This window comes from Micromesistius poutassou, assembly GCF_964030765.1.
Source record: "Micromesistius poutassou genome assembly, chromosome: 22".
Classification (NCBI taxonomy): Eukaryota; Metazoa; Chordata; class Actinopteri; order Gadiformes; family Gadidae; genus Micromesistius; species Micromesistius poutassou.
In genome coordinates, this window is record NC_140292.1 from 13,558,716 (window position 1) to 13,586,701 (window position 27,986).

Sequence of the window (27,986 nt, forward strand, 5' to 3'; positions counted from 1 at the left end):
TAATCAACGATGCCGGGATGTAAACCGTCCATCCATCGCCCGCTCACGTCCACGGCGCGTCCCCCCCAGGGCCTGGCGTCCATGGAGCCCATCGTGGCGGCGGCCAGGACCATGCTGGAGAGCTCCACGGGGCTGATCCAGACGGCCCGCTCCCTGGCCGTCAACCCCAAAGACCCCCCGCGGTGGTCGGTGCTGGCCGGTCACTCCAGGACCGTGTCGGACTCCATCAAGAAGCTCATCACCAACATGAGGTACCGCCCCGCGCACGCCTGCACGCCTGCAAGAGGCCCACATGACGTACAGACCAAACTCATTGTAGTTTAGAAAATTACATTTTTTTGTTTATTAGTATAGAATTATATAAAAAAAACAAATTTAATTACAGAAATAATTGTAATACTTTTCCCCGCAATCCATGAAGCACACATTTCACTCAGGAACTCTGATGGCCGGCTAGGCCTCACTCAAATAATAGCCCTCAAGGCTTACATGCAACACCTTTTACCGTGTGTGTGCGTGTGCGTGTGTGTGTGCGTGTGTAGGGAGAAGGCGCCTGGCCAGAGGGAGTGCGACGAGGCCATTGACGTCCTCAACAGTTGTATCCGTGAGGTGGACCAGGCCTCCCTCGCCGCCATCAGCCAGCAGCTCAGCCCCAGAGAGGACATCTCCCAGGAGGTAAACCCGCCCGCACAACGACCGCCAGGCGCACACCAGCGCCTGTGGTGAGGGACAATGCACGCGGAGCGAGTGGGTGATCTGAGCGTCTGTGTGTCTCCGCGTGGCAGGCTCTCCAGGAGCAGATGATGACGTCCGTCCACGAGATCAGCAACCTCATCGAGCCGGTGGCCATCGCCGCCCACTCTGAGGCCTCGCACCTGGGACACAAGGTAAGCCCCGCCCACTCTGAGGCCTCACCTGGGACACAAGGTAGCCCCGCCCACTCTGAGGCCTCACCTGGGACACAAGGTAGCCCCGCCCACTCTGAGGCCTCACCTGGGACACAAGGTAAGCCCCGCCCACTCTGAGGCCTCACCTGGGACACAAGGTAGCCCCGCCCACTCTGAGGCCTCACCTGGGACACAAGGTAGCCCCGCCCACTCTGAGGCCTCTCACCTGGGACACAAGGTAGCCCCGCCCACTCTGAGGCCTCGCACCTGGGACACAAGGTAGCCCCGCCCACTCTGAGGCCTCACCTGGGACACAAGGTAGCCCCGCCCACTCTGAGGCCTCTCACCTGGGACACAAGGTAGCCCCGCCCACTCTGAGGCCTCGCACCTGGGACACAAGGTAGCCCCGCCCACTCTGAGGCCTCACCTGGGACACAAGGTAGCCCCGCCCACTCTGAGGCCTCACCTGGGACACAAGGTAGCCCCACAGCGCCGGTCTCTGTTCTGCAACCTTCATTTATTCAGGGAAGGCCATTCAGAGCAGGCTCTCTTTTTCAAAGACGCCCTACAACATACAAATAAAAAACAAGAATACAGATGGACAATAGATTATAACTAGTGCAGTCAAACAATTTAAATATTTAATCGCGATTAATCGCATTAATGTCATAGTTAACTTGCGATAAATCGCAATTAATTGCACATTTTTATCTATTCTAAATGTCCCATTATTTTTGTTTTCTCATTTTAATGCTCAACATGGAAAAGTGGATCGGCTTGCTTTGTGCAAATGTTTTTTTATTGAAAACAACATTGCCATATAGTGTAGTGTTCAATTTCACACTAACACTCACTTGTCATTCACCCTTGCAAATCCTCTCTCAGGCAATGTAACACTGTCCATCATTTAAATAATAATAAAAAAAACCTTTAATCTTGCGTTAAAAAAACACCTTTCAAATGTTTTTTTTTATTTGTGTCTATTCTATGTTCTTATACTGTGACTTCTCGATATTAAAACCTTTCAAACGTTGTCTTCCTCAGGTGTCTCAGATGGCCCGGTACTTTGAGCCTCTGATAATGGCGGCTATTGGCACAGCGTCTAAGATCGTCAGCAGCCAGCAGCAAATGGCGGTGTTGGACCAGACCAAGACCCTGGCAGAGTCCGCACTGCAGATGCTCTACACGGCCAAGGAGGCCGGCGGCAACCCCAAGGTCAGCACCACGCACACTGTCAAGGGCTGTGCTCAAACGCCACGGCCTTTTATTGTACTTTGAGAAGAGCCATGTAATCAATTATTTTTATTATTATGATATTTGATGACAGTGTTTATGCGTGAAGCACTTTGAGTCTGCCTTGTGTATGAAAAGTGCTATATAAATAAAGTTGCCTTGGCTTGCCTACGCCAACACATTGGGATTTAGAATCAATACTGAACTGTGTTGAGCCTGGTCAGTGGTGGACCAGTGGTGGACCAGTGGTGGACCAGTGGTGGACCAGTGGTGGACCAGTGGTGGACCAGTGGTGGACGGGTCCGGAGGCCAAACGTTGTTCTGTGCTCTCCTCAGGCGGCCCACACGCAGGAGGCCCTGGAGGAGTCGGTGCAGATGATGAAGGAGGCGGTGGACGACCTGGGGGCCACGCTGTCGGAGGTGGCGGGGGCGGCGGGCGCCGTCGGCGGCATGGTGGACTCCATCACGCAGTCCATCAACAAGATGGAGGACCCCAACGTGGGCGACCCCGACGGCAACTTCGTCGACTATCAGACCACCATGGTCCGCACCGCCAAGGCCATCGCCGTGACGGTGCAGGAGATGGTGAGACGGACCCCCGTTCAGACATACATGACCCGTACCTCCTGCACGGCGTCTGGAGGCTGATGTGTTCATGGGTGGTTGGTCTCCTTAGCAACTGGAGAAGATAGAAACCTCCGGTGAAGTCGCGCTGAGTTTTTCGTGTGTGTGTGTTCGCGAAACATTAAAAAAAAAAAAAATTTGAAAGGTTTCTTTTATTCCGTTGTGTATCATTGCTGAATACAAGCAACAAAAGATAATTTTGCGGCTTTTAATTAAGGAAAAGCCGACCTAAAAGCCGAAGGCACACTTGTGCAGCAATTGGAAATCTTTGCAGAGACTGGACTCATGTTATGTTTGATTCTGTATTTCCCCAGGTGACAAAGTCCAACACGAACCCAGACGACCTCGGGGGCCTGGCCAATCAAATCACCAACGAGTTCGGAGACTTGGCCCACGAGGCTAAATACGCAGCCATCACCGCCGAGAACGAAGAGGTAAATGGGACACAATCATGGCACCCTACCGATCCCATTCTGACCACCCTGTCCATCTCCTCTGTGATCACCTCCCCTGCTCTGTGTGTGTGTCTCTACAACGGTGTGTCTGTCTCCTCAGATCGGTTCACACATCATCAAGAAGGTGGGGGAGCTGGGCTTCTCCTGCACCGGCCTGGTGACCAAGGCCGGGGCGCTGCAGTGCAGCCCCAACGACATGTTCACCAAGAAGGAGCTGATCGAGAGCGCCCGCAAAGTGTCTGAGAAGGTGCGTGGTCGACTCCGCCGTCGCTGTGTGATTGTGTGAACGGTAACCGCAAGGTCGCTGGTTCGATCCCCGGCTCCTCCTAAGTGTCGTGGTGTCCCTGAGCGAGACGCCCTCATCTTAATTGCTCCTGACCCTCTGGCTGTCGCCCTGCGTGGTCGACTCCGCCGTCGGTGTGTGAATGTGTGCATGAATGGGTGAATGTCAGTCAACACTGTAAAGCGCTTTGGATAAAAGCGCTGTATAAATGAGGACCATTTACCATTTATGTGTGAGTGACTGGTTGTAAGTCGCTTTGGATAAAAGTGTCAAAAATCACCTAAATGTAAACGTGATTCGGCGGACGAGCTCAACCGGGTGTCCTTTTAAACCTTTGAAGCTGTGACTTCACGTTGCCTGCACGCGTCAAATTGAAAGTTTCCGTTTTTTTTTCCAGATCGTGTCATAATGTGTTCACCGTCCCCGTCTCTCCTCCCAGGTGTCCCATGTGCTGGCGTCTCTCCAAGCTGGTAACCGTGGCACCCAGGCCTGCATCACCGCGGCCAGCGCGGTCTCTGGCATCATCGCCGACCTGGACACCACCATCATGTTCGCCACGGCGGGGAGCCTCAACAGGGAGAACTCGGAGACCTTCGCCGACCACAGGTCAGCGTTGGAAAAGCCACGCAAATATTTAGTCCATCAAGATGGTGTTTGGGGTATATTTGAAAGGAACTCAACAATGTTTCATGATGCACAGGAAAGTATGCAATACAATGACGTCCAAAGAACTGACACACTATCGCATGGCCTGATGCGGGGGTGTTAATTATGATTATGATCATGTAGTATTATAGTACGATGCTCTCTGTGTAATCAACTCTCTTTCTGATTGAACTAAATGCAACTTTTATATCGGCAACAACGAAAGGAGGGTTGACTCTTTCTGGGCACCAGAGTCGTGACACGGGCCAGATGTTTAGTCCAACACGTCCACAGAGCTGCAGCCACTGATCTGTTCAAAGTCCCTCGACCCCACGCTGAGCGTACGCCCCCTCCCTCACAGAGAGCACATCCTGAAGACGGCCAAGGCGCTGGTGGAGGACACCAAGCTGCTGGTGTCGGGGGCGGGGGCCAGCCAGGAGAAGCTGGCCCAGGCCGCCCAGTCCTCGGTGCTCACCATCACCAAGCTGGCCGACGTGGTGAAGCTGGGAGCGGCCAGCCTGGGCTCCGAGGACCCCGAGACGCAGGTGGGTTCTGCTACGAGACGGAGAAGGTTATCTGGTGACGGCTCGCTCTCTGGATCGGTGCTCGCCGACCAATCACGGCTTTGGTACTGCTTCCTAGTGTCACGTAATGCAACTGTGTCTGGTCTCCCCCCTGTGCTGGTCTCACCCCTGTGCTGGTCTCACCCCTGTGTCTGGTCTCCCTCTGTGTGCTGGTCTCCCCCTGTGTCGGTCCCACCCCTGTGTGCTGGTCTCCCTCTGTGTGCTGGTCTCCCCCTGTGTGCTGGTCTCCCCCTGTGTGCTGGTCTCACCCCTGTGTGCTGGTCTCACCCCTGTGTCTGGTCTCCCCCTGTGCGCTGGTCTCACCCCTGTGTCTGGTCTCCCCCTGTGTCTAGTCTCCCCCTGTGTGCTGGTCTCCCCCTGTGTCTGGTCTCCCTCTGTGTGCTGGTCTCCCCTCTGTGTGCTGGTCTCACCCCTGTGTCTGGTCTCCCCCTGTGTGCTGGTCTCCCCTCTGTGTCTGGTCTCCCCCTGTGTGCTGGTCTCCCCCTGTGTGCTGGTCTCACCCCTGTGTGCTGGTCTCACCCCTGTGTCTGGTCTCCCCCTGTGCGCTGGTCTCACCCCTGTGTCTGGTCTCCCCCTGTGTGCTGGTCTCCCCCTGTGTGCTGGTCTCCCCCTGTGTGCTGGTCTCCCCCCTGTGCGCTGGTCTCACCCCTGTGTCTGGTCTCCCCCTGTGTGCTGGTCTCCCCCTGTGTCTGGTCTCCCCCTGTGTGCTGGTCTCCCCCTGTGTCTGGTCTCCCCCCTGTGTCTGGTCTCCCCCTGTGTGCTGGTCTCACCCCTGTGTCTGGTCTCCCCCTGTGTGCTGGTCTCCCCCTGTGTCTGGTCTCCCCCTGTGTGCTGGTCTCCCCCTGTGTCTGGTCTCCCCTCTGTGTCTGGTCTCCCCCTGTGTCTAGTCTCCCCCTGTGTCTGGTCTCCCTCTGTGCGCTGGTCTCCCCCTGTGCGCTGGTCTCCCCTCTGTGTCTGGTCTCCCCCTGTGTCTAGTCTCCCCCTGTGTGCTGGTCTCCCCCTGTGCTGGTCTCACCCCTGTGTGCTGGTCTCACCCCTGTGTCTGGTCTCACCCCTGTGTGCTGGTCTCCCCCTGTGTGCTGGTCTCCCCCTGTGTCTGGTCTCCCCCTGTGTGCTGGTCTCCCTCTGTGTCTGGTCTCCCCTCTGTGCTGGTCTCCCCCCTGTGTGCTGGTCTCCCCCCTGTGTCTGGTCTCCCCCTGTGTGCTGGTCTCCCCCTCTGTGCTGGTCTCCCCCTGTGTGCTGGTCTCCCTCTGTGTGCTGGTCTCACCCCTGTGTCTGGTCTCCCTCTGTGCTGGTCTCCCTCTGTGCGCTGGTCTCCCCCTGTGTGCTGGTCTCACCCCTGTGTGCTGGTCTCCCCCTGTGTGCTGGTCTCCCCCTGTGTCTGGTCTCCCCCTGTGTGCTGGTCTCCCTCTGTGTCTGGTCTCCCCTCTGTGCTGGTCTCCCCCCTGTGTGCTGGTCTCCCCCCTGTGTCTGGTCTCCCCCTGTGTGCTGGTCTCCCCCTCTGTGCTGGTCTCCCCCTGTGTGCTGGTCTCCCTCTGTGTGCTGGTCTCACCCCTGTGTCTGGTCTCCCTCTGTGCTGGTCTCCCTCTGTGTGCTGGTCTCCCCCTGTGTGCTGGTCTCACCCCTGTGTGCTGGTCTCACCCCTGTGTCTGGTCTCCCCCAGGTGGTCCTGATCAACGCGGTGAAGGACGTGGCCAAGGCGCTGTCGGACCTGATCCGCGCCACCAAGGGGGCGGCGGGCAAGCCCCACGACGACCCGGCCATGCTGCAGCTCAAGAACTCTGCCAAGGTCACACCCCCTCCGGCGGCCCGCAACACGAGGAGCCCTCAGCTCCCCCCCGGGGGGGGTTGACCTCCAGGGAGTCAGCTCTCTGTGCGTCGGCCGTTTCTAAAGGACTGTCTCTCTGCAGGTCATGGTGACTAACGTCACGCTGCTCCTGAAGACGGTGAAGGCGGTGGAGGACGAGGCCACGAAGGGGACCCGAGGCCTGGAGGCCACTATTGAACACATCAAACAGGAGCTGGCTGTGAGTCCGCCCGTCACCTCCCGCGTTCCTTTTATTAACGGTCGGGTTCCAACGGGCTTGTATGGTCAACATAGTAATCATAGAAAAAGAATCTTTTTTTGACTTGGCCCACCGGTTTGGGGCGATCCTACTCTGCTGCTAAGCAGTTATTTTGGCGTCCCGATGGAGGCACCGGCAGCGAGGTGGTTGTGTTAGTTTGAAGCTCCGTCTGGGCAGCGGTTGATTTTGATGTCCACATCCGAGAGAGGGTTACGCCTCTAGGACTATTATAGCATAAAGCCACGCTGTGTGGTGCGTTTCATATCCAACATCGCTCGTTATAACGCTTAAAGACCACACTCACCCACTGCTCCTGAACATTCACCTACAGAACCGGCAATAAAACAATAAATGATCATATCGTGGTAGACTTTTGATCAATATCAATATAAAACATGTTCGATATATATCGATAAGAGACGGGACCACCGGATCTAACAGCTGGGTTTGTTACACAGACACGGTTCCATCCTTATTTACAATATTTGAGTGTTTTTCATTGTTGTGTCGACGTTGGAGTATTTATCAGTGAAGAACAGTGGAAGGTCATATTAAGAGTTAAACACAAGTGTTTAAATCCAGCGTGGTAAGTCCCAGTGTTTTTAGGTCATTCCAATGATCACTAGCTATGGATCAGTATGATCACGTCATGTGGTGATGTGTCTCTCAGCCGTAAGGCCGGCGTCCCACTGACCGCCCCTCTGTCTGCTCAGGTGTTCAACAGCCCCGACCCGCCGCCCAAGACGGCCACGCCCGAGGAGTTCATCCGCAAGACCAAGGGCATCACCATGGCAACGGCCAAGGCGGTGGCCGCCGGGAACTCGTGCCGGCAGGAGGACGTCATCGCCACGGCGAACCTCAGCCGCTGCGCCATCGCCGACATGCTGCACTCCTGCAAGGTGAGCAGGCAGAACACAGGCAGAGCACAGGCAGAGCACAGGCAGAGCACAGGCAGAACACAGGCAGAGCACAGGCAGAGCACAGGCAGAGCACAGGCAGAACACAGGCAGAGCACAGGCAGAGCACAGGCAGAGCACAGGCAGAGCACAGGCAGAGCACAGGCGTACATGGAGCAGATCGTACCGTTATTAACAACCAGGGAAGAATCAGATGAGGGACCTGTAACATTTAGTCGTAATTCCTTGTGTTCGATTTACATTTTACATTTAGGGCATTTAGCAGACGAAAAGCGACGTACAATAATTACATTTGTTAGAAGAAGGAGAAACAATATCTTGTTATACAGTAAGGATGTTCATAGAACAAATGCCAAGCACCAACAATTGCCATGACGTATGACAACATACAATAAGTGTGTACATTAAGTGTTAAGACGTACAACATACAATAAGTGTGTACATTAAGTGTTAAGACGTACAACATACAATAAGTGTGTACATTAAGTGTTAAGACGTACAACATACAATAAGTGTGTACATTAAGTGCCAGGATGTACAACGTACAACAAGTGCGTAAAGAGGGGTGGGAGGGGGAGGCTACGCAGAGTCTAGGTGAACTCTGAACAAGTGAGACTTGTTTGTCATGCAGTGTTAAGGTGGTCCTTGTAGAGGGATATCACTGTACCGACCAGTGAACCGTTGTAATGTTGATGTGCAGCAAGCAGCCTACCACCCAGAGGTGAACCAGGACGTCCAGCTCAGAGCGCTGCGCTACGGGAAGGAGTCCGCCGTCGGATACCTGGCCCTGCTGGAGCACGTGTTAGTGGTGAGATACACACACGCACACGCACACACACACACACACGCACTGACACACACACACACACACACACACACACACACACGCACACGCAAACACACACGTACACACACGTACACACACACACACACACACACACACACACACACACACACACACACACACACACACACACACACACATACACGCGCACGCGCACAGACAGACACACAGACGCGCGCACAGACGGACACACAGACACGCGCACAGACAGACACACAGACGCATACACACACACACACGCAGACACACACATGCAAACACACACACACACATACAGACACACAAGCACACACACACACACACACACAAGCAGACACACAAGCACACACACACAGACACACAAGCACACACACAAGCACACGGAGACTATCACGCACACTCACACTTTGGCGACACCTATGGCCATAAGCGGTAATTGCAAGTATTGTTTTTGGACCTCACTTCCATGGCTTCCCAGACTCCCAAACAGAGATAAGTCACTCACAGTTTGTTATCTTTGGTTTGCACGTGCTGTGGAAGTTTCATCGTCTGTAGTCGTCAATCTGTTTGTCAGGCCGAAGATCTGAATAGTTTCCTCAAAACGCTAGCCAAGAGCGTAAAACAGTGCTCCACACACAGCGTCTACCCTCTCAGTGGGAGAACCACATCACTCTAAAACACATCACTGTCCCTCTACTGTCCCTCTACTGTCCCTCTACTGTCCCTCCACTGTCCCCTCTACTGTCCCTCCACTGTCCCTCTGTCCCTCCACTGTCCCTCCACTGTCCCTCCACTGTCCATCTACTGTCCCCTCCACTGTCCCTCTGTCCCTCTACTGTCCCTCCACTGTCCCTCCACTGTCCCTCCACTGTCCCTCTACTGTCCCTCCACTGTCCCTCTACTGTCCCTCCACTGTCCATCTACTGTCCCTCTACTGTCCCTCCACTGTCCCTCTGTCCCTCCACTGTCCCTCTGTCCCTCTACTGTCCCTCTGTCCCCTCCACTGTCCCTCTACTGTCCCTCTACTGTCCCTCTACTGTCCCTCTGTCCCTCTACTGTCCCTCCACTGTCCCTCTGTCCCTCTACTGTCCCTCCACTGTCCCTCCACTGTCCCGCCAATGTCCATCTGTCCCTCTACTGTCCCTCTGTCCCTCTACTGTCCCTCTACTGTCCCTCCACTGTCCCCTCTACTGTCCCTCTACTGTCCCTCTACTGTCCCTCCACTGTCCCCTCCACTGTCCCTCTACTGTCCCTCTGTCCCCTCCACTGTCCCTCTACTGTCCCTCCACTGTCCCTCTACTGTCCCTCTACTGTCCCTCTACTGTCCCTCTTTCCCTCTACTGTCCCTCTACTGTCCCTCTACTGTCCCTCTTTCCCTCTACTGTCCCTCTGTCCCCTCCACTGTCCCCTCCACTGTCCCTTGACACCGATACCCAGTGCAAAACATTCCTAATATTGCAAATGCAAGGGCTTTCATCAGTGGCCATAGGCTCCGTCGCGATTTTGTGACCGCATTCGGTGATATATAGTGACCTAACAGCATTTATTTATTCATTATTAGCATCTGTGAGATGACTACTTGTAAGTTTGGTTTTGTAAGTATCCATCTGAAAAAGTCCCACCTCTCCCTTCAGGCCTTCCTCCAAACCCACTCCGCTGAATCCGGTGACTAGCGCCCTGGCTTTAGCTGTAGGTCTGCCTAGCCTTTAGGAAGACTCATTTGATTCACTGATTGCTTTCGGGATGTAAAGAGAATTGAAACAAAAAGTGCTTCTAAAATAAATGTCCTACCCTACCTTTAAGCACTTTACAGAATAGCATTAACAATAATACATTGTTTTACATGTAATGAAATACACAATATGCTTTAACGTAAAAAAAAAAAAGATTATCTTTTAAACAAATGCCGGGACTGTAAGTAAATCCCTTCCATTGCCTGGTGAACAGCTCGCATGGAACGGTCCTAGATGGCTCGTCTGTATTAACAATCACTCGACACCCTGCCTGTGTGTCAAAAGCCAATAGTTCGGTACACTTAGTGTCTGTTATGCGGTATTCTGTTTGGCCATTCCACAGAGTTCTGTGGCCGACGTCACCGGCCTCCGGCGTCCTTTTACGGAAACACATCTGAGTGAACTTGAGCGCAGCATACCTCTGTTGTGAGACACACAGCGCACCTGTCGCGTGCTGGCAGAACACACAGACCCACAACAATCAAAGGGCATGTCCTGAGACCACTGCTGGAGATGCTCCAAAGCCTGTAGCTAGAACAGTATGTAGAACAGTCTCTAATCTAAAACATATAGCTCTATACTATAGAACAGTCTCTAATCCACAGCCTATAGCTCTATAGAACAGTCTCTAATCCACAGCCTATAGCTCTATAGAACAGTCTCTAATCCACAGCCTATAGCTCTATACTATAGAACAGTCTCTAATCCACAGCCTATAGCTCTATAGAACAGTCTCTAATCCACAGCCTATAGCTCTATAGAACAGTCTCTAATCCACAGCCTATAGCTCTATACTATAGAACAGTCTCTAATCCACAGCCTATAGCTCTATACTATAGAACAGTCTCTAATCCACAGCCTATAGCTCTATACTATAGAACAGTCTCTAATCCACAGCCTATAGCTCTATACTATAGAACAGTCTCTAATCCACAGCCTATAGCTCTATAGAACAGCCTCTAATCTAAAACCTATAGCTCTATACTATAGAACAGTCTCTAATCTAAAACCTATAGCTCTATAGAACAGCCTCTAATCTAAAACCTATAGCTCTATACTATAGAACAGTCTCTAATCTAAAACCTATAGCTCTATAGAACAGCCTCTAATCTAAAACCTATAGCTCTATAGAACAGTCTCTAATCCACAGCCTATAGCTCTATAGAACAGTCTCTAATCCACAGCCTATAGCTCTATACTATAGAACAGTCTCTAATCCACAGCCTATAGCTCTATAGAACAGTCTCTAATCCACAGCCTATAGCTCTATAGAACAGTCTCTTATCCAAAACCTATAGAACATGGCCCATCTCATACATATACCTACCTATAAAACAAATAGTTTGAGCCAAATTAAGATATAAAATAGGATAATTTATACAATTTTTAACAACGCCTGAATGTCCCTTTGAGGAATCATGAGGTCTTATGGCCCGTGAGGGTGCTCAGAGCTGAGGAACCAAGGCAACGTCTTAAGGTACCGCTTAAACGGAGAAAAGACTCCCTCGACCTTTTGTATCTATTTCTGTAATCTGACTAGACGGTGTTTCTGCTGCGCTAACTGCCGCCGTACTGTGTTACCCCCGCCGCCGGCGCGGCGTGGCGGTCGGGGCGTCACACCGCCCCCCCCACGCCCGCTGTGCCGAGCGCTGGCTGTCAGGCGGAGCGGCTCTGGTCTAAATGTGCTGAATTGGCCGTCACAGATCATCCAGAAGCCCACCCCAGAGCTGAAGCAGCAGCTGGCCGTCTACTCCAAGCGCGTGGCCGGCTCCGTGACGGAGCTCATCCAGGCCGCCGAGGCCATGAAAGGTACGGGGCCTTAAGGGGCCTTAAGGGGCCTGACCAGGGCCTCAGAGGGGCCTTAAGGGGCCTCAGAGGGGCCTTAAGGGGCCTGACCAGGGCCTGACCAGGGCCTGACCGGGGCCTGACCGGGGCCTCAGAGGGGCCTGACCAGGGCCTCAGAGGGGCCTTAAGGGGCCTGACCGGGGCCTTAAGGGGCCTGACCGGGGCCTCAGAGGGGCCTGACCGGGGCCTGACCAGGGCCTCAGAGGGGCCTCAGAGGGGCCTGACCGGGGCCTGACCGGGGCCTTAAGGGGCCTGACCAGGGCCTCAGAGGGGCCTTAAGGGGCCTTAAGGGGCCTGACCAGGGCCTCAGAGGGGCCTGACCGGGGCCTTAAGGGGCCTCAGCGGGGCCTTAAGGGGCCTTTCCTTTATACCTTTCCTTAAGGCCTTTCCTTTATACCTTTCCTTAAGGCCTTTCCTTTATACCTTTCCTTATTTCCTTACCTTAATACCTACCTGAATACCTTACCTTAATACCTTGCCTTCATTCCTTACCTTAATACCTTACCTTAATACTTTACTTTCATACCTTATCTTAGTACCTTACCTTAATACTTTACCTTAATATCTTACCTTAATACTTTACTTTCATACTTTAACTTAATACCTTATCTTAATACCTTACCTTCATACCTTATCTTAATACCTTATCTTCATACCTTACCTTAATATCCTACCTTAATACTTTACTTTCATACCTTATCTTCATACCTTATCTTCATACCTTACCTTAATATCCTACCTTAATACTTTACTTTCATACCTTATCTTCATACCTTACCTTCATACCTTACCTTAATATCTTACCTTAATACTTTACTTTCATACCTTATCTTAATACCTTACCTTCATACCTTACCTTAATATCTTACCTTAATACTTTACTTTCATACCTTATCTTCATACCTTATCTTCATACCTTATCTTAATACCTTACCTTCATACCTTACCTTAATATCTTACCTTAATACTTTACTTTCATACCTTATCTTAATACCTTACCTTCATACCTTACCTTAATATCTTACCTTAATACTTTACTTTCATACCTTATCTTAATACCTTACCTTAATATCTTACCTTAATACTTTACTTTCATACCTTATCTTAATACCTTACCTTAATATCTTACCTTAATACTTTACTTTCATACCTTATCTTAATACCTTACCTTCATACCTTACGTGGACCTGGTTCTTTAACTTAGTGTACTGACTGGTTTTATGAATAAGAATGGGCGTGCCTGGTTCATTATACTGGTGTGCTGACTGGTTCATTATACTGGTGTGCTGACTGGTTCATTATACTGGTGTGCTGACTGGTTCATTATACTGGTGTGCTGACTGGTTCGTTATACTGGTGTGCTGACTGGTTCATTATACTGGTGTGCTGACTGGTTCATTATACTGGTGTGCTGACTGGTTCATTATACTGGTGTGCTGACTGGTTCATTATACTGGTGTGCTGACTGGTTCATTATACTGGTGTGCTGACTGGTTCATTATACTGGTGTGCTGACTGGTTCATTATACTGGTGTGCTGACTGGTTCGTTATACTGGTGTGCTGACTGGTTCGTTATACTGGTGTGCTGACTGGTTCATTATACTGGTGTGCTGACTGGTTCGTTATACTGGTGTGCTGACTGGTTCGTTATACTGGTGTGCTGACTGGTTCGTTATACTGGTGTGCTGACTGGTTCGTTATACTGGTGTGCTGACTGGTTCGTTATACTGGTGTGCTGACTGGTTCGTTATACTGGTGTGCTGACTGGTTCGTTATACTGGTGTGCTGACTGGTTCGTTATACTGGTGTGCTGACTGGTTCATTATACTGGTGTGCTGACTGGTTCATTATACTGGTGTGCTGACTGGTTCGTTATACTGGTGTGCTGACTGGTTCGTTATACTGGTGTGCTGACTGGTTCCAGGTACAGAGTGGGTGGACCCTGAAGACCCCACCGTCATCGCTGAGAACGAGCTCCTGGGCGCCGCCGCCGCCATCGAGGCGGCCGCCAAGAAGCTGGAGCAGCTGCGACCGCGGACCAAGCCCAAGGTGACCCTCCCCCTCCCCCTCCCCCTCACCCTCACCCTCCCCCTCCCCCTCACCCTCACCCTCACCCTCACCCTCACCTGCCTAGCCTCACTGTGTCACCACCACCTTGTTCTTAAGATACCTTTCCCCTACCCACTCATCAAAGACAGTGATCCAAAGACATCACTAAGGCCCTGTCCCAATTCTCCCCCTAACCCTAGATTTGAGCCCTAACCCTAGATTTGAGCCCTAACCCTAGATTCTCCCCCTAACCCTAGATTCTCCCCCTAACCCTAGATTTGAGCCCTAACCCTAGATTTGAGCCCTAACCCTAGATTTGAGCCCTAACCCTAGATTCTCCCCCTAACCCTAGATTCTCCCCCTAACCCTAGATTTGAGCCCTAACCCTAGATTTGAGCCCTAACCCTAGATTTGAGCCCTAACCCTAGATTTTGCGTGTTCCCGCGAAGGCGTAGGGTGTCCCAATGCTTAAAATCAACCCTTGAACGCTAGCGAGCTCGGGGGCTGACTTGCAGCTAAGGGCACTCAAAGCAAGTGCTCTTGTTAAGGGCAGAGAAACGGGACCGGGCCTAAAGTCACCTCACATGAAGCCACCTGTCCCGTGACTCAGTCCCTTTGTTTAACGGCACACGCGTCGATGGAGACCCCTCACAACGGTGTGACGTGTGTGACGTCCGGTCGCCGTCGGTTCTCGCGTTCACGTCTGCGGCGTCTCCTACAGGAAGCGGACGAGAGCCTGAACTTCGAGGAGCAGATCCTGGAGGCGGCCAAGTCGATCGCCGCGGCGACCAGTGCGCTGGTGAAGGCGGCGTCGGCGGCTCAGAGGGAGCTGGTGGCCCAGGGGAAGGTGAGTCCGGGGGGTGGGGGTGGGGGTGGGGGGGGGGGGGGGGGGGCGCCGTCGAGTGCAGCAGCCGCGGCGTTGAGGCGAGCGGCGTTGTTGTGCCCAGGAGCCCTGTCGCTGAGCCGTTGTGGTTCTCTCCGCAGGTGGGCGTCATCAGGGCCAACGCGGTGGACGACGGCCAGTGGTCCCACGGCCTCATCTCAGCGGTAAGCCTCCCGGACAGTCCTACGCCTGGGCAGTGGAACGATGACTGATCGTATCGTGGTAGACTTTTGATCAATATCAATTTAAGACATGTTCAATATATAACGATAAGAGACGGGACCACTGAATCTAGCACAGACACGGTTCCATCCTTATCTACAATATTTGAGTGTTTTTCATTGTTGTGTCGACGTTGGAGTATTTATCAGTGAAGAACAGTGGAAGGTCGTATTAAGTGTTAAACACAAGTGTTTAAATCCAGCATGGTAAGTCCCAGTGTTTTTAGGTCATTAAAATGATCAATAGTGATCGATATCCATCAATATGATCAAGTTATATCGTGATACGTCTTTCAACCATATCGCCCTGGCCTAGCGTGTGCTGCCGTTTACAATCAGACACCGATTCCACATCTCACCCCTCACTCCCTCCTCCCCCCTCCCCCCTCCTCTTCCCCCCCCCCCCCCCCTCCCCCCCCAGGCCCGCATGGTGGCAGCTGCCACCAGCAACCTGTGTGAGGCGGCCAACTCGGCGGTGCAGGGCCACGCCAGCGAGGAGAAGCTCATCTCCTCGGCCAAGCAGGTGGCGGCGTCCACCGCCCAGCTGCTGGTGGCCTGCAAGGTGAAGGCCGACCAGGACTCCCAGACCATGAAGAGGCTGCAGGTGGGTCACGTGACGCGCTCCCTTCTGACGTTCGGTGAGGTGTTGGGGGGGGGGCGGGGGGGGGGAAGACGGCCACCCAAGAAATAGGTCCCACATATCTGACTTAAGGATCTCATATCATGCTTCTTTCTGGGGTTGATAATTGCATTTGGCGGTACTACTAGAATGGGGTTACATGCCTGCATGCTAGAAATACCTCTTATAATTCCCATACTGTAAATTTCTGCAAAAACAATTTCAGCGTCTTTCAAAAACGTTCTGTTTTGTATCATGTCGCTTTAAGGCCCGCCTCCAGAGTAGCCCAGTCTGCTGTGATTGGTCGAGCTCTTTGCACGTGTGTCGGCACATTCAACCCCCTTGTAAGAGAAGTTGTAAACATTGCGGGTTAGCCGGGAGGCGGGACTTCTGCACTTCAGCACAGTCTGACGTCACACTGTACGGAAGGAAAGTTTGAGACAAACCAGCTGTTTCACACACTTATTAAGGGGCGTTCTCTGGCTCTGAGATTTTCTAGCTTAGCAGACGTAAAACATGTATACATACATCATATAACAGTCTAAAGTAAAGTGGAAAGTGGAAAAAGCATGATATCACCCCTCATCACCACTCATATTTAGGCCCCGTCCCAATACCTCCCCTAACCCTAGATTTTTGCCCTAACCCTATATTTTGCGCGTTCTCGTGTAGGGGTAGGGTGTCCCATTACTGTAGGGAGCTAAGGGGGAGTGCTATTTTGCCCTTATAATCAACCCTCAAAACGTAGTGAGGTCCGATGCAGGCTCAAAACGAAGTGGAAGATCTACTGTTGAGGGCACTCCAAACCAAGTGGAGGTTTTAAGGGGGGAGAAATGGGACAGGGCCTTAAAGTGTGATGGCCGACGAGATCAGTTGCGGGGGACGGCTGGTGAAGGAGGGTGCAAGAGAGAGAGAGCCTGAATAGCCCCGCCCCTAAATAAAATAACAAAGTGTCAGACAGATGTCAGCGAGCAGGCATTTTTGAGATGCTGATAGTGGGCGGGACTAGGTCAGGATTAGGAGGATGCATCCAATATACGTACGTACTAGCCTGGCTGTTGCCAGACCAAGCTCAATCGTAGATTGCACGTTGGTCTGGGAAAGCTTGAGGCGTGATCAACAGGCAGGAGTTAAATTGACTCTGTACGCAATTGGCTGCTTGCCGTCGCTTCCCTGTCGTCATTGTGTTAAACCGGCCAATAGCGCGCCAGGGGGAAAAGCCAGCTTGGTGATTGGCTCCCGCAAAAACGTATCGAAACTAGAAAGAAATGTATCGCTCTTGTCCAGACCCTTCTGCAGGGCGAACTCAAATCGCCGGCAGAATGGGCGGGGCTACCCAGTCTACGTACGTACATGTTCGTATTGAGCAACTTACTTGTAAAAATGAATGATGACGTGTTGGCGGACTACGGCTGCTGAGTCATGTGACCTAGCTGATGATGATGTAAACGGTCGAGGACTGTAAAGGACTGACTTCTGGTCAGTGCAATGTAAGAATATGTATAATTAAGTACAGTAGTAGAGCTACACCTGATCTCATGGGGGATGGCAGCAGGGGTGCTCACCCTTTCACTCATCTTAACACTTTGAACAAAGTACGTTATCGGAAGAGGCCGACTGCTCGCCCTGTCGCCTCTAATGCGGACGTTTTCCAGAGAGATGAGACGATACCATTGCAACGCTATCTATGATATAGCCGAGGATCCTGAGGCTTCCTAGCTGGTAGGGATAGTGCTTTACGAACAAGAGCTAACAACACGGTGAAACTAATGTGTGCTGCAGGACAATTGATGGGCGAGCCAGCGCTGGTGGATAATAGTCTCGGGTTACAGAATTTCCTTTATTTGTGCAGCTGTCGCATCGAGATTAGTAAAGTCTATATTTAGCATGCTAGAGTTGAGCTTTATCCATAGCTACAGCAGTTGTATTTATTATAATATAAGTGGCCTATATACTTGTGGCCCTAACAGTATGTGTGTGGTTGTGTTTGTATGTGTGTGTGTATATGTACTGTACATCTATGTATGTACAGTACAAGCACCGGGTACATTCTCATATGTATTGTAGTGTTGTGATGTCATAGTCGCGGCTCATTGTCTTCAAAATGAAAGTGATTGACAGTGAAGCGTGAACAATGCCTTCTGCTTTTAGACTTCACTTCAAGCTACCTTAAACGGCCACACTGTGAGCGATGCTGGTGTCAGGCAGAACATAATAATAATGATAATAGTGATAATGATAATAATAATAATGATAAAAGGCGCCCCGACGTGCCGTGAAGTGGCGTGTTTGCGGCGGTGAGGGCTCAGTGGCTCCGGCCCCCTCACGGTCTCATGTTCCCTAATTCAATCAGCAGGGTCTTACCTCCTCCAGCCCTGACCTTGCAGCTGTCGCTGGGCTAATACCCTTATATTTCTGTCTATAGCTATATCTATGACTGTATCTATGGAAACAAAATACCTTTTGAGGTGGGCCGCCCATTATTATAAACCTTTGTCCGTAAATACAAATGCCAAAGCATTATGGTCTTAGATCGCTGCTTTTCGACCCTTGTTCTATTTTGGATGTAATGTTTTAAGTGGAGCACACAGCGCCATCGATGGGGACCGTCGTAATATGGGTCATAGCGTCTACAGAGACAACATGTCTGATTAGTGTTGTTATTATTAATTCATTTAATTATTTTCATATATTTTTGATGCCCTTGCGAGGTTTATTTAAGGCGGTAACAGCGCGGCTACAGCGACGGAGACGGGGATGAAACTCAGTGGTTCCTTCTCTGAAAGCCAAGTCTAGTTTATTTATATGTTTGCTGGGCTTTGCTGTTCCTCTCTGGCAGGATAATAGGAGGTCGACCCTTGGCCCTCGCTGCTAGGAGAGATCCGTTAAGGAGACGCTTAGAGAACAATAGAACTGACAAACCAACGTCACACTCCATGTCAATGTGGAGTACAAACGATTGCCGAAGAACTGAAATTATACCAAAGAATTAAATAGATTTAGTTGAACTCACTTTTACTAAAATGTAATGAGGAGGTATAATGCAATGCAGCAGCCGTTGTATTGCTTCAGTTAGAGCCCTGACCAGCCGCTGCAGAAGAGCAGAGGAGCGTGGCTCCTGGCCTTTGTTAGGTAGTCCTGGTCCCTCCCTACCTGGGCAATGACAATTAAGGTTTTTACACGCAATGTTTCAAATCATGTTTTACATGCAAGCTATTCTTCTGGTTTGTAAAATGCGACACAAAGGCAGGTGGTTTTTACCCCGACAGACAACCCCGTTTTGAAACTGTTAAGCATAATTCTGCATCTGTAATCCCATGATGGCTATTGGTCCTGTGTGTGTGGGTCCTGTGTGTGTGGGTCCTGTGTGTGTGGGTCCTGTGTGTGTGGGTCCTGTGTGTGTGGGTCCTTGATGCCAACCACACAACAGCCGTACATATTTATTGTCGGTTTTTCTTTATCTTAGATGTCCAACTATTTATATCACAAACCTTTTAGATGTAATTAAGTTAAAGGTCCCGTGACGTGCCACCAGGTGTGGTGTGATTAGCCGTTACTAGCCGTTTTGGAAATCAGCACCTTATGACATCACAGGTGGGCGTGTCCACCTAGATGTATGACGGATAGATGAGCAACGTTTGCTTCGGCGGGGTCGGCTGGTAGACTGCTCTATCCAGCACACACCTAGGTGGACACGCCCACTCATGATGTCATAAGGGGCAGATTTTCAAACGGCTCGTAACGGCCAATCACACCACACCTGGTGGCGCGTCACGGGACCTTTAAGGTCCAACAGTGACGCTCTCACAACAGAATAACTCAAACAAACAGCACAACGTCGCACTGCATTCACTCATTCCGAGTTCTACTTACAAATTGAATGTCAACGCTGAATGTTATCCCTGTTTTCGTGTAGCCTAACAATTGTGTCCACCGGGACGTAGTCAGCGTCCCGCGCTGGCGTTCTTTGCTCCGGACCCACTGGTGTTTCTGCGTTCCAACAGGCCGCCGGAAACGCCGTCAAGCGGGCGTCAGACAACCTGGTGAAGGCGGCGCAGAAGGCGGCGTTCGACGCGCAGGACGACCAGGCGGTGGTGGTGAAGAGCAAGATGGTGGGCGGTATCGCTCAGGTGAGTGTGTGTGTGTGTGTGTGTGTGCGTGTGTGTGTGTGCGTGTGCGTGTGCGTGTGCTCAGTGTGACGCTCAGCCCCTTAAAGAAAGGGTACAGGCTTGAACGGGCATTTAATAAACTAGCGTGTCAAACCTCCTTCCCATCTCCACGTGTTTTGAGCGTTCTGTGTTATTACGTAATGCATCGATAAGGGCGGCGTGCGGCTCAGGAGGTAGAGCGGGTCGACTGGTAACCGGAAGGTCGCTGGTTCGATCCCCCGGCTCCTCCTAGCGGAGTGTGGAGGTGTCCCTGAGCGAGACGCCTCGCCCTGACCGCTCCTGACCCGCTGGCTGTCGCCCTGCGTGGCTGACTCCGCCGTCGGTGTGTGAATGTGTGGATGAATGTGAGGCCATATTGTAAAGCGCTTTGACGGGCCACTGGTCAGAAAAGCGCCGTATCCAAATGCAGTCCGTCCAGCGTGCCGTCCGTGAGGTGGTGCTTTGCGTCCTCCTCCAGATCATCGCGGCCCAGGAGGAGATGCTGAGGAAGGAGCGTGAGCTCGACGAGGCCCGCAAGAAGCTGGCCACCATCCGCCAGCAGCAGTACAAGTTCCTGCCCTCGGAGCTCCGCGAGGACGGCCAGGAGCAGTGAGCTCCACGCCGCCCCCCCCCCCCCCCCCGGGGTTCCTTAAGATACAGCTTTGACAAATCATGTGCTCAGGACGCCACTATCTGCTTCAGATCACGCAAATATAGTATTATTTTTTTTTATTTTCTATGCTCGAGTTCACCCTTAGTATTCGGCGGGGCGAAACGATACGAAAACAACATGAAAAACGGAAGCAAAAGATCAAATGGGATGTTGTATGGTTGCGTTACTGTTTTGATCACGTACGCGTTGATATGGTAAATGATTTGAACGTTTTGTCTATGTGTTATCCACGTTGCATGTCTTTATGAACTTTATTCCTTTGTTACCTTTCTGCCAATAACCAGGCACCCTATGTGTTAGTGCCACCCTACTGAGAAAGAAATGCATGGCTTTAGTTCTGTAACACGTGCCATGTTTCCTATATGTGTTGAAAACACTCTGAACAAATACAGCACTTCTTGATATAAGGGTTAGTGTTGTAATAAATGACTTTGAGATTCAAAACCTTTCACATGAACATGTCCATTTAGTTAAAGTACTGATTGAGCAGAAATGTATTTTATATTGGATTTTATATGAATATAGCTAATGTTCATCCATTGGAGTTATATAAATAGCCCTATAAAAGCAATTGTTTTGGTTGGGACCAAATGAGTTATGGACTAAATTGAATTAAATCTATAATAACTTGTATATTTCTTGATTCTTTCTTGTCGTTTTTGCTCATGATAAAGTAATTATTGTTTATTTTGCAACGGGATGTTGTGACTTTACTTATCCAGGTTGTTGTTCAATGCATTTGTAACTGGCATCTTACGGTAATCAGAAGATGACTTTGTTGTATTTGTATTAGTTTGTTTCATTTGTTTCATAACATCAAATCACCTTTCTTAGGCATTCTTCTTGTGTTGTTAAATAAATGACAAAATACTTTTGCACATAATCATGAAATGCATATGATGAAGCAGATTATCATGTGTAATATTTTGTTTTTTATCTTGGCCCTAGTTCGTATAACAAAAACGCATATCCGGAATCCATATCAAACTTATTGATTTGAATAATCATACAAAGTTTCAATATATATGTCAATTTGTTTTCAACATTTTATATATCAGAAAATATGCAACTTTCAAGGCACCGTTATATTTTTTTCAATAAAGCTGTTTTTCCTTAAGAAAATGATTTGGCCAATTGTTTTTTTTATTGTGTGTTAAGTCCTACATTTACTTTTAAAATACTAATGACCCCCCTGATATAAAGTTAGTTTGAACAAAGTACACACAGAGGGGGTGTTTTCCAATGTACCTTTCATGTTTGTTGTGCAAAAAAACGATTCTACACTAGTTGCTTTTCAGTATTTATTCATTAATGCATATATCATTCACAGCAAAAGTGGCAGAATTTTAAACACATTTATAAATAATCAGTTATCACAATGTGTTCAAAAAAAACTCCCTAATGATAATGATTTACTTCTCATAAAAGCCATCAAGTCCTACTTAACGATGCACTGTTGCATAATGAACCCACGTGAAAAACCAACAACTGTCAAGCAAGTTATTAAAAGTTATGGAATATGTATGGTCTGAAGCTGTTCCTAAAATGGGCAGCATCTCAGCGTGTGGACCCGCGGCACCAAATGTGGTCCTCTGACATCATTGACAGTGTAGAGTGACCGGCGCTCCACTCCCCTCACTAAGCCTTTCCCCGCCGGGCTGCCCTCATCCCTCTGCATCCGTTGCCCTCACTTGCCACTTGAGTCTTTCCCCTCTGCCAGGCTCGTCCCACGCTCAGCGCTCACAGTCCAGAGTTACAACATCCTTCTTCTGTTTAGTGAGAAGTAACACAAAAAACAGGCAAGATGGAGGCCATTAAGAAAAAAATGCAAATGTTGAAACTGGATAAAGAAAATGCCATCGATCGCGCCGAGCAGTCGGAGGGGGACAAGAAAGGGGCAGAAGATAAATGCAAACTGGTACGTATAAAAGAGACATATTCAAATGAATGTATGTGAAGACACACACCAATTGGATGTATTTGATGTGTATATCTGTGTGTGTATGCCCAATAACAGGAGTTAACTTGAGTAAAAAAAAGTTTTCCATGAGTGGTTTGGTATTTGAAACGGTCTTTATACTACTTTTACATTTTAACTAAAATGTGCAGAATCCCCAGTCTGCTAATAGACCTACTCTATAACACTAAAGAAAATATTTGTATCAAAATATGTATTCCCCATCATTGCCAATCACCAATTTTGCTTCCTTGTGCATTTTTACTAAACGTAACCTGAGTAGCTGTAGTAGTATAGTGAATATAACTCAACCTTTTACTTTTCCAAACTCTCATTTCTGAGTGACTGCAGTGTGACGAGTGACACGTCTATTTTAGTGTTCCCTTTGAGACCGCCCTACCTCCTGTGAACTGCTGAGATAAAAGGATAGCCTTCTTTTTGGGCTGCATTAAAGTTCCACAGTGACAGCAGCGGGATCAGAATTATCCGCGGCTATTTCTGACCCCCAAGATGCCATGCTTTACATAACTGGACACTAAAGCTGGTCGTATTGTGCCTGGAGAATAGAAATTGGCACAATGCGTTGGGAATGTTTGGGTCATATGTCAGAATATTCCTTAATAATTAATATAGTTGTTTTTTTTTACCATATTTGGGAACATAAGAAATTTGAACTCAAATCCTTTTTTGACATAAATTTACTCTTTGAAATCTTCCTAATCGATTGAATGTACTATGAACTTATGCTCAATACCAGCTAATGCATCTTTTAGCGTTTAGGGTACTACACTAGATTAGGGTTAGGCTACTGTAACCCCCAGCTAGGCTAAAGGTCAACAGTTTGCGTTCTACTCTATTCATGAATGACCACCAACCTGATAATAGCATTTGCATGTTTGAATTTCATAAACAATATTTAACGAGAAGTTTCAATTTCCCTAGATAATATCAACATCTATCATTAAAATGTAAAATAGCTTAGAAAAAAATGCTTTAAAAAATGACATTCTCCTAGTCCTTTGTTGCGTTTTGTCGTCTCACGTCCTTGCACTCGTCTCCCAGCTAGAAGAAGAGCTGCTGGGCCTGCAGAAGAAGCTGAAAGGCGTGGAGGATGAGCTGGACAAATACTCAGAGTCTCTGAAGGACGCGCAGGAGAAGCTGGAGCAGGCCGAGAAGAAGGCAACAGACGTAAGCCCAGAAGGACCAATGTTCCCACAAACCCCCCCCCCTGTTCGTCTGTTTGAGATGTCTGCAATGGCAGTCATCACGCGTAGCAACGTCCCCCCCTGAAATCACCGTCTTGTGGGAGTCACACACCGAGTGTATCGTCGAAATGTCGGTTTTTGGAGATGAGCGCGTGTCTCTTTCTTGATCCTGGTGCCCCCCCCCCCCGTCCCACCAGGCGGAGGCGGAGGTGGCGTCCCTGAACCGGCGCATCCAGCTGGTGGAGGAGGAGCTGGACCGGGCCCAGGAGAGGCTGGCCACCGCCCTGCAGAAGCTGGACGAGGCGGAGAAGTCTGCAGACGAGAGCGAACGGTAAACACTGCGTTGCTCTCTCGCTCGCTCCTCTTCAAACCGCTTATCCGGGGGTGGGGTCGCGGGGGCAGCAGCTCCAGCAGGGGGCCCCAGACTTCCCTTTCCCGGGGGCCACATTGACCAGCTCTGACGGGGGGGGGATCCTGAGGCGTTCCCAGGCCAGTGTGGAGATATAATCTCTCCACCTAGTCCTGGGTCTTCCCCGAGGCCTCCTCCTCGGGGTACTGGGTCGTTGCTTCCTTCTTGATTAGAGTCTTGATAAGGTTAGAAAGCTTATGAAGACATCAGTACCAGACCTTCATTTCATAGGTTTTTTTTGTGTAGATTTTTTCTGTAAGTCGCTCAGATGAGTACACTTGGTACACACAGCAGTTTCCACCGTTGCTGTAAAACAAAGTAATGTCTAGGCTCTGACGGATCTGGGGAGCTGGCTCTGTGGTTCAGCACCCTTAGAGGAGCTGATCTGGGGACTAGAGAGCTGAGTGTAGGCAAGCAGCCCCCGACTCATATCTAACCCTCACTCTCTGGACTCGTGTTGACATTCTTGAATAGCAAATGGGTTTGTCTTTGTGCTGCAACCTCACGGGACCACGGGTGTCTTCTTCTCCTCAGAGGAATGAAGGTGATAGAGAACAGAGCAACGAAAGACGAGGAGAAAATGGAGATCCAGGAGATGCAGCTAAAGGAGGCCAAACACATCGCTGAGGAGGCTGATCGCAAATATGAAGAGGTGGGTCTTGACATGGCTTAGGTTAAACCCTGCAATCAACTCAGGTCAACATTTAACCTGGGAATATCTACTTTCATGTCAGCTGAATAAAACGTTAAATCTACTTATATATCTATCATCTATTTTTATCTATCTACCTATCTATCTATCTATCTATCTATCTATCTATCTATCTGTCTGTCTGTCTGTCTGTGTGCCTACCACCTGTCTGTCTGTCTGTCTGTCTGCCTGTCTGTCTGTGTGCCTACCTGTCTGTCTGTCTGTCTGCCTGCCTGTCTGTCTGTCTACCTGCCTGTCTGTCTGTCTGCCTGTCTGTCTGTCTGTCTGTCTACCTGTCTGTCTGTCTGTCTGTCTGTCTCTTTGCTCCTGTGGTTCCTCATCGTTGTGTTCCTCATCGTTGTGTTCCTCTCATTGTGTTCCTCATCATTGTGTTCCTCTCGTTGTGTTCCTCTCGTTGTGTTCCTCTCGTTGTGTTCCTCTCGTTGTGTTCCTCATCGTTGTGTTCCTCATCGTTGTGTTCCTCTCGTTGTGTTCCTCATCGTTGTGTTTCTCTCGTTGTGTTCCTCTCGTTGTGTTCCTCTCGTTGTGTTCCTCTCGTTGTGTTCCTCTCGTTGTGTTCCTCATCGTTGTGGTCCTCTCGTTGTGTTCCTCATCGTTGTGTTCCTCTCGTTGTGTTCCTCATCGTTGTGTTCCTCATCGTTGTGTTCCTCATCGTTGTGTTCCTCATCGTTGTGTTCCTCTCGTTGTGTTCCTCATCGTTGTGTTCCTCATCGTTGTGTTCCTCATCGTTGTGTTCCTCTCGTTGTGTTCCTCATCGTTGTGTTCCTCATCATTGTGTTCCTCATCGTTGTGTTCCTCTCGTTTCAGGTGGCTCGCAAACTAGTGATCCTGGAAGGAGATCTGGAGCGGTCTGAGGAGAGGGCTGAGGTGGCCGAGGCGTAAGCGATCCACCTTTGACCACCTTGATATAAACATATGAACATACAGTAACATATTGTTCCTACATGTAGTTCTTTAATCAGTCACAATAAGGCCTAGACCCAACCGAGACATGGACTCGCTCTGTAATTGTACTGTTATGTAAAGAATACATTCTGCACATACCACATTTACCAACAAGGATTAGATATAGGTAACTTTAATCAATGACCTTATTGTTTTTATCAACTAAGTTAGCTGAAATCTAGATATTCTTCTGCTAGACTTTGAGCATGTTGTTTTTGCGTTGTCGAGAAAATATCTAGTCAATAGTTCAACATGTTTTTAATGTTGTTTTTGTAGCGCATTGATTTAGATCTGATCAAGGCAGTGGTGTCCCGTTATTGAAAAGTGATCCACAATCTTGGAAAGTTATTGACCAGTCAGGATTCAATTCAAAAGGCTGTGGTCTGAGTGAAGCTGTTACAGCTTCATGCTGTTGATATTCTGCCTTCTGATTGATTTGTCGTTACTCAGAAAATCGGGTGACCTTGAAGAAGAGCTGAAGAACGTCACCAACAACCTGAAGTCCCTGGAGGCCCAGGCTGAGAAGGTGCAGTAGTCCACTAGCTTGTGTCTGTGTCACACAGCTCCGTGTCCCGCTCTGTGTAGTAAGAGCTACGTACTACAGCCCTCAGGAAGCACTGTTCACACACTGCCCCATCACGGCCGCTGACCGCCTCCGTCAGCAGTAGTGACAGACATGATGTTTACTTTACAACTGAAAGTAGGATCGATTGTAGGTTGAAATTCCTTGAGAAATGCTATTTGATTGAATTAGAATGATCATTATGATTCTTATTGTTATTATTAGTATTACTGGTTGATGTCATATCTTCTTCTTTCTTGTGGTGATTGCATATTATTATTGTAATATATGCGATGTATATCTAATATACATAGCAATGATCAAAGATCAACATCTACTTTTACTATGAATGTGTTGAATGTATTATGAATATTAGTTGACCTACCCTTATTTACTTATTTCCAATTTCTTATTCTGATTGTAGTACTCACAAAAGGAGGACAAGTACGAGGAGGAAATCAAAGTCCTAACAGACAAACTGAAAGAGGTGAGCTTTGAAAGGCGTTTGCTCTTTTCCACATGTTTCTAAACAGGAGCAGGGTGGTGGTTGTGTGGGACGGGGGGGTATTGTGTGGGACTGGGGGGTATTGTGTGGGACTGGGGGGTATTGTGTGGGGGCTTCCCTAATGGGATTGCTTTTGAAATGATTTACAAATACTGAGTGTGTCTTCCTCAGGCCGAGACCCGTGCTGAGTTTGCTGAGAGGTCTGTTGCCAAGCTTGAAAAGACTATTGATGACTTGGAAGGTACAGTATGTTCTTCACCGTGGCCCCCTGTTCCAGCTTGTCTTTAATCGTTTCATTTGCATGGACATAGCTCCTTGGAAAACATGTATTCCATTGAAAGGATGTGTGCTATTGTCAAGTCACTTTTAAAATGCATACTGGTTATGATATATATATATATATATATATATATATAAATATAAACCTATTTTTATCTTTATATATATTTATATATCTCAATCAAAATAGTTTTATAATTTAAGTGAATATACAGAAATGTCCTTCTCACCTACTAAAATTATATCTTATCGTATTTCTAATTTTCCATTTCAAATGTTCCATTTACCGTACTGTTTCATTTCTTCCTATTTTCTAATGAATCCTTGATTCCTTCTACGTGTCCTGCAGATGAAGTCTATGCCCAGAAGCTGAAGGGCAAGGCCCTGAGTGAGGAGCTGGACCTGGCTCTGAATGACATGACCACCTTGTAGATTCATCTGCTCGTCACCTCCAAGCTTCCCTTTGCCAAATCCACAGCCACACCATCGGATAGGAATATTACAGTTCAAGTACGGATCGCAATCCTGACATAGTAGTACATTTAAAAGAACTACTTATTGACCGCTGCCGCCTTAATATTTCCAGTGGTACCTCAATGCTCTTCTGATATCCCAGGAACATCTATAAATATGTACTTACATTTAATGTATTTCCTGTAATCACCGCTACCTTTAATAAAGATCATGAACAATTCTCTTGATAATTCCAGATTGTGACATTTC

The 27,986-nt window shown here is 49.1% G+C and overlaps 2 protein-coding genes across 2 annotated transcripts in view; both read left to right on the forward strand.

Moving 5' to 3' along the window:
* tln1 (talin 1) overlaps positions 1-21,800 on the forward strand; it is a 54,884-nt gene extending 33,084 nt beyond the window's left edge. Inside the window, exons 37-56 of the mRNA XM_084486774.1 lie at positions 70-251; positions 543-675; positions 786-887; positions 1,932-2,102; positions 2,457-2,705; positions 3,059-3,178; positions 3,300-3,446; positions 3,922-4,088; positions 4,489-4,672; positions 6,375-6,500; positions 6,622-6,738; positions 7,491-7,676; positions 8,395-8,502; positions 11,954-12,059; positions 14,021-14,145; positions 14,867-14,992; positions 15,130-15,192; positions 15,671-15,853; positions 19,873-19,998; positions 20,495-21,800. Of these exons, the coding sequence (XP_084342900.1) occupies positions 70-251; positions 543-675; positions 786-887; positions 1,932-2,102; positions 2,457-2,705; positions 3,059-3,178; positions 3,300-3,446; positions 3,922-4,088; positions 4,489-4,672; positions 6,375-6,500; positions 6,622-6,738; positions 7,491-7,676; positions 8,395-8,502; positions 11,954-12,059; positions 14,021-14,145; positions 14,867-14,992; positions 15,130-15,192; positions 15,671-15,853; positions 19,873-19,998; positions 20,495-20,629 (2,856 nt within the window). The 3' untranslated portion in view covers positions 20,630-21,800. The remainder of the gene's footprint in view (positions 1-69; positions 252-542; positions 676-785; positions 888-1,931; positions 2,103-2,456; positions 2,706-3,058; positions 3,179-3,299; positions 3,447-3,921; positions 4,089-4,488; positions 4,673-6,374; positions 6,501-6,621; positions 6,739-7,490; positions 7,677-8,394; positions 8,503-11,953; positions 12,060-14,020; positions 14,146-14,866; positions 14,993-15,129; positions 15,193-15,670; positions 15,854-19,872; positions 19,999-20,494) is intronic.
* A 536-nt stretch (positions 21,801-22,336) lies between these two features.
* On the forward strand, positions 22,337-27,967 carry tpm2 (tropomyosin 2 (beta)). Its single transcript, XM_084486778.1, has 9 exons — positions 22,337-22,607; positions 23,709-23,834; positions 24,049-24,182; positions 24,795-24,912; positions 25,780-25,850; positions 26,368-26,443; positions 26,904-26,966; positions 27,156-27,225; positions 27,613-27,967. Exons 1-9 carry the CDS (start codon positions 22,494-22,496, stop codon positions 27,693-27,695), a joined length of 855 nt encoding a protein of 284 aa, XP_084342904.1. The 5' UTR covers positions 22,337-22,493; the 3' UTR covers positions 27,696-27,967.
* The last annotated feature ends 19 nt before the right edge of the window (positions 27,968-27,986 follow it).